The sequence below is a fragment of the Octopus bimaculoides genome, chromosome 24 (assembly GCF_001194135.2).
Source record: "Octopus bimaculoides isolate UCB-OBI-ISO-001 chromosome 24, ASM119413v2, whole genome shotgun sequence".
NCBI classification, from domain to species: Eukaryota; Metazoa; Mollusca; class Cephalopoda; order Octopoda; family Octopodidae; genus Octopus; species Octopus bimaculoides.
The window spans coordinates 3,326,524-3,332,617 of NC_069004.1; the positions used below are offsets into that span (position 1 = coordinate 3,326,524).

The 6,094-nt window shown below is 41.6% G+C and overlaps 1 protein-coding gene across 1 annotated transcript in view; it reads right to left on the reverse strand.

The window, feature by feature from the left end:
* Positions 1-425: 425 nt before the first annotated feature.
* Positions 426-6,094, reverse strand: part of LOC106868765 (snRNA-activating protein complex subunit 4) — a 6,640-nt gene continuing 971 nt past the window's right edge. Inside the window, exons 2-8 of the mRNA XM_014914183.1 lie at positions 5,694-5,775; positions 4,813-4,917; positions 4,632-4,713; positions 3,424-3,588; positions 2,148-2,212; positions 1,219-1,301; positions 426-592 (exon numbers count right to left, since the gene is read on the reverse strand). Of these exons, the coding sequence (XP_014769669.1) occupies positions 426-592; positions 1,219-1,301; positions 2,148-2,212; positions 3,424-3,588; positions 4,632-4,713; positions 4,813-4,917; positions 5,694-5,701 (675 nt within the window). The 5' untranslated portion in view covers positions 5,702-5,775. The remainder of the gene's footprint in view (positions 593-1,218; positions 1,302-2,147; positions 2,213-3,423; positions 3,589-4,631; positions 4,714-4,812; positions 4,918-5,693; positions 5,776-6,094) is intronic.

The following is a 6,094-nucleotide window of genomic DNA, read 5'->3' on the forward strand; positions in this document are numbered from 1 at the left end:
AAAAAAAAATAAAAAAAATAAAAAAAGGAAAAAAATTACATTGATACACTCTAAATTAGAGGTTCCCAAAACGAGCAGTGCTTACCCCCCCCCCATCCCGGGGAGGCAGTGGCAAAATCCAGATGGGCATTGAAAAAATGTGAGGGTGATAAAGGGGTGGCCAAAAGGGAGCAACGGATGTAAAAGCAAACGAAATAATGGGTTAAGTTAAGTTTTATTTGTGAAATACAGTTGTTATGAATTTGCGCATACATACATATATACACATACATATATACATATATATATATATATACATATATATGTTATGGCTTGTATCACGCTGATGCTCGTTTACAACTATCACAAAATACCGAGACAAGGTGACAGTAAAACATACTCCCCCACCCGCCACCCCACATATATACATGTATGTATATTTGACTTTATAGGCACCAATTTGAGACATAAATGAGTAACAGGCCCGTAAAAGACCACAGAATACTTACAGAATCTTCTTCCTGTGTCCATCGACCATGCTTGATGCTCGGATCCAACACCGTCCAGCGAGCAATACAGGCAGTATTACTACGGCCTTCCATATAGAATGACACTGAAAAAAAAAAAAAAATTGAATAAATAAATAAATAATAAAATAATAATGATGATGATGATGATGATCTTTTCTATTATAGGCACAAGGCCTGAAATTTGGGGGAAGGGAATAGTTGATAACATCAACCCCAGTATTCCACTGGTACTTAATTTATCAACCCCGAAAGGATGAAAGGTAAAGTTGACCTCGGTGGAATTTGAACTCAGAACATAGCAGCAGACGAAATATCACCGAACACTTTGCTTGGCAAGCCAACGATTCTGCCAGCTCACCACCTTAATAATGATAACGATAATGATAATAATAATAATAATAATAATAATAATAAGAGCACTCAGAGCATGCGGTCATGACAAGAGTACCAACAAACAAACACACACACATACATGTGTGTGTGTGTGTGTGTGTGTGTGCATGCACGCATGTGTGTGACGGGCTTCTTTCAGTTTCTATCTGCTAAATCCACCCACAAGGCTTCTGGTCAACCCAGGGCTATAGTAGAAGATATTTGCCAAAAGTGCCATGCAGTGTGACTGTACCTGGGGCCGTAAGGTTGGGAAGCAACCCCCTTAACTACACAACCATGCTCGCATCAATGCCCATTTAAATACATTAAAACATACCTTGGTTCCAAGGAATACGATTGCCAATACGACAGCTTTCGACAACTTCTTTCAAAATTTTGTCTTCTTCTTCTGTCCAGCCCCTGTACAAAACATTACGTAGAGGGTAGGTTTGAGTGGAAGAGCTGCAGGGTCAGTAAGGGAGGAGGGGAAACGGTCAGTAGGAGTTTCAAAAAAGGGAGATATTAATGATGCAGTGGTCCAAGTGGTTTCTCAAGGCCAGAGGTCAGTAGAAGTGGTGGGAGGTTTTTAAAAAAAATGGGCAAGGATAAACTGGACAACGAGGTCCTTATACAATATGCTGTGCCTAAAACAAAGACAAAAGATTGATGAGACAGGCACAGCTGAAACACCATTGATCATAAGTCTGCTTAATCAAGACTCAATGGCAGTTTCTTCATGTCTGGAGACTGTAAGGAAGCCCAACAGACCCTCAAGTGGTTATGTAAACCGGTCCTTGATACAGCAGGGGTTTTCTTCAAGCCTGTGCAATGTAGTTTTAACTCTTTAGCATTTAAACCAGCCACATTCAATCAAAACAATCTACCTGTTTTATCTTCAAACTGGCCAGATCTGGCCTCTCACACCTACCCTACAATGTCATTCTAAAAATAAACAATCACATCACTGAAATCTCAAAGCTACAAGGTGACGCATGACTAATTTTTATCAAGGTGAATGAATAAAGATGGCATTTGACAGGGTAGTCTGAATGCTAAGGGGTTAAAGTGAGGGTCAGTTTGTGCAAACCAATCCCAGTCCTTAGACTTGAAGGTCAGTCTGCAATGGCTTAGTGGGCTGAAGCAGCTGTAGTGGCTGGCAAACCATAGGTTTTATACTGGAGTGGCCTTCACCAAGGTGAATTGCCTTACAGGGCTGGAAAGTTCCACCTACCCTGGGGCTAAACAAGAATAGCAAGTACTACTTACCGTTTAGTGAAGGAGTCAAGTTCTCGCCTGTAATGCTGCAAACAATGCATAGGTGTGCGATTGGTCTGTAGAGAAATAATAATAATAATAATGATGATAACGATGATGATGATGATGTAAGGATCATTTTGTTATTGGTCACAAGGGCTGCACATAAAACAAAGGACAATAGGGATTTAAGTGCCCGCAGCATGTGTAAGGACTTTTGAGCGAGATCGTTGCCAGTGCCCCTGGACTGGCTCTTGTGTGGGTGGCACATAAAATACACCATTTTGAGTGTGGCCGTTGCCGGTACCGACTGACTGGCCTTCATGCCGGTGGCACGTAAAAGCACCCACTACACTCTCGGAGTGGTTGGCGTTAGGAAGGGCATCCAGCTGGAGAAACTCTGCCAACTCAGATTGGAACCTGGTGTAGCCATCTGGTTTCACCAGTCCTCAGTCAAATCATCCAACCCATGCTAACATGGAAAGCGGACGTTAAACGATGATGATGATGATGATGATGACATGTAAACAATAAAAACAATGACAATTAGCAATAAAATTCCCCAAAAGGGGTGATTAAGGAACCCTACAAATCCTGGGTCACTCTGTTTATCAAGAGTAACATGGCAAGTGCTCCTACCACCTGAGCCTGCATACACCAGCATTTACCTGAACTAAGATCGCCAGAGTCACCCACCTTTCAGCAAATTGACTGAGGGTGGGGGGAAGCACACCCCTCTCAATCCTCACCTTTTATCTCATACGTCTTCGAAGGTGAGAAACCAGATGATTTGTCAACAGGGGAAACGACAACAATGTCACCACTTGTAGGTCAGTGAATTCTGGAGCAGCATAAATGTAAACACGCACATACACACACATGTATACGTATGTATGTATGTATGTATGTATGCCAGGACATCTTTCAGTTTCCATCTACCAAATCCACTCAAAGACTGTGGTCAGCCCAGACCCAGGGTTACAAGTAAAAGACACCCACTTGCCCAAGATGGTAAGCAATAGGACAGGGGGAAAAATGAAGAAACATAGCAGTTCGGCAAAAGAAATCGATAGAATAAGTACTAGGCATACAAAGTATAAGCCCTGATTTGCTCGACTAAGCCCCATTAGGGTGGTGCTCCAGCATGGCTGCAATCGAATGACTGAAACAAGTAAAAGAATAAAAGAATAAAAAAAAAAAAACATAATTAATTTGAAATGTAAATTGCCAACAGATGATTGCTACCAGAATGAGAATTGGCAGAAATTGAGACTTGAAAATAACTTACATTCAGTTCTTTGGCAATTCTCTGCCATTGGTGCCGTCCATGAAGCTCCACTAATTTTCTGAGCCGCATTGTCTCCTCCTTGGTCCAGGGTTTCTTGTTAATGCCAGGTTGTAACCAATTCCGCCACATCAGCCGACAGGAAAATTCAGAGTGTCTATCACAGAACTGAAATGAGAGGATTACATCAAAGAAATAATTACCATTATAGCCATTTGATTAATTATTTGCTAAACAAGCACAAATTCTAAAAATACAAATTGAAAATGGTTCTGTGTATGTGAGTATGAGTGTGAGCGAGTGTGTGAATGTATATGTGTGTGTGTGTGTGACATCACGTGTTGGTCGTAGGTGAGCATCACCCTCATACAAGCAGTGTCGATCCTTTACAAACTTCCATGCAAAAAACATGTTAGGGGGCCCTTGAGGAAATAACACCTTGCTTAGAAACAAGTGATAGGAAGGGCAGTCAGCCATAGAAAATCTGGCTGAATGAATTCTGTCTAACTCATGCTAGCATGGAAAAGGAGAAGAAGGAGGAAGAGGAGGGGAACCACCGCCACCACCACCATCATCATCATCATCATCATCATGACTTTCATTCACCAACTTCCATCTGCTTTCAGGCAAAGTAATATCTCCCTATGGTAAGCCAGGTTACTTGGTGACCCTTCCAGTGCTGGTGCCATGAAAAAAACATCCAGTCCACACTGTAAAGTGGTTGGCATTTGGAAGGGCATCCAGGTGTAAAAATCATGCCAAAACTAACCTCACCTGTGCCACATAAAAAAAAAAAAGCACTGAGTCCACTCTGCAGAGAGGTTGGTGTTAGGAAGGGCATCCAGCTGTAAAAAAAAAACCCTGCCAAAACAGATGCAGTAACCTGGGGTAGTCTTCTACCTGGCCGGCTCCTGTCAACCGTCCCAGCTATGTATGCATGGAAGGCGGACATATGATGATGATGATGATACCCTCTCAACCGGGAGCTATAATAGAAGACACTAGCCTAAGCTGCTACAGAATGGGATTGAACTTCAAACCACATGCTTGAGAAGCAAGGTTCTAAACCACACAGCCAAACTGGTCCCATCTGGGACTCTGCCATGATGCAATTCTTAGCTTTTACCACAAAACCTTGTATCGAGACACATATTCAAACACAAGCACTTCTGTGAATTGAAAAAAAACAGATAGGAAAGAAAATGATTTACTGTTAAATTGGCAATTTTCATCCAGTCCAATTTGTCTTCAAAGTCACCATCTTCATCGAAGAAGCTGTTGATATCTTTCTGTCTGGAAAAAAAAAATATTTCTTGAAAATATAACTGAACAGAAGGAAGGAAGGAAGGAAGGAAGGAAGAAAGGAAGGAAGGAAGGATTCTTTCTACTTACTCCACTTGTGCCATCTCTTGTCTTAGCTGGTCGAGTTTCTGCTGGAGTTTCGCACTTGTACTGCTTTCCTTACTTGTCAAAAGCTTATCCGTATAGATTTCAATTCTGCATTGGAAAAAGAAATTAACCCATCACCATCACCATCATCATCATCATTATTATTAAAAAAAAAAAAAAACGAATTAATTATTATTATTATTATCATTATTATGAGATCAACAATGTTATGTTAAGGGTTCGAAAAAATACCAGTATGCGGTGGCAATGTGACAGCAATCTATTCTTTTACTTGTTTGACTGCGACCATGTTGGAGCACGACCTTTAGTTGAACAAATCGCTCCCCTCCCCCAGGACATATTCTTTGTAAGCTTAGTACTTAATTTATCAGTTTCTATTTGCTGAACCACTAATTGACAGGGATGTAAACATACCAACATCCGTTGTCAAGCAATGGTGGGAGGGGACAAACATGGACACACAGACATATACATATATATATATACACGATGGGCTTCTTTCAGTTTCCGGCTACCAAATGCACTCACAAGGCTTTGGTCGACCCGAGGCTATAGTAGAAGACACTTGCCCAGGGTGCCACAGGGTCGATTAAATAAGTACCAGTTACGCACTGGGGATCGATGTAATCAACTTAATCCCTTTGTCTGTCCTTGTTTGTCCCCTCTCTGTTTAGCCCCTTGTGGGGCAATAAAGAAATAAATATTACTGAAATGTGACAGCAACATAGCTGCAGCATAGCAAGCAACCATGATGATACGGTGACGATGTGACAGCAACATTGCAGCAACGTGGAAGCAATATAGTATGGTAGACCAATGGAATAACAAACAGATATAACCGTGAAGAAATGGAAATAACTCACTTGTTCATGAAGGGCTTCAGTATTATTTCCCAGGCATTTTCCTGAACAGCGTTGATGAGGAGGTCCTGTTCCCATTTCTTCCCTGGATGGAAAAAGATGGAGACACACAGACACTGTTAAACCCTTTCGTAGAACTGTCGTGAATTGATTGTTCATGTACATTAGTCAATGTTGTTGTTGTTGTTGTTGTTGATTAGCCCAAGGTCGGATCTGACTGGAACAGGATGATTGGGCATAGCTGTTTGGAGGCTGATGGTTTGGTACGGCTGACTGGACATTCCCTCGGCCTGTTCTGGTGACAGTGATTTTTTTGTGGTGGAGGAAAACACACATGCATACACGCACAAACAGACAGACAGACATACAAATAGAAAGAGAGAGAGAGAGAGAGAGGGGGGGGG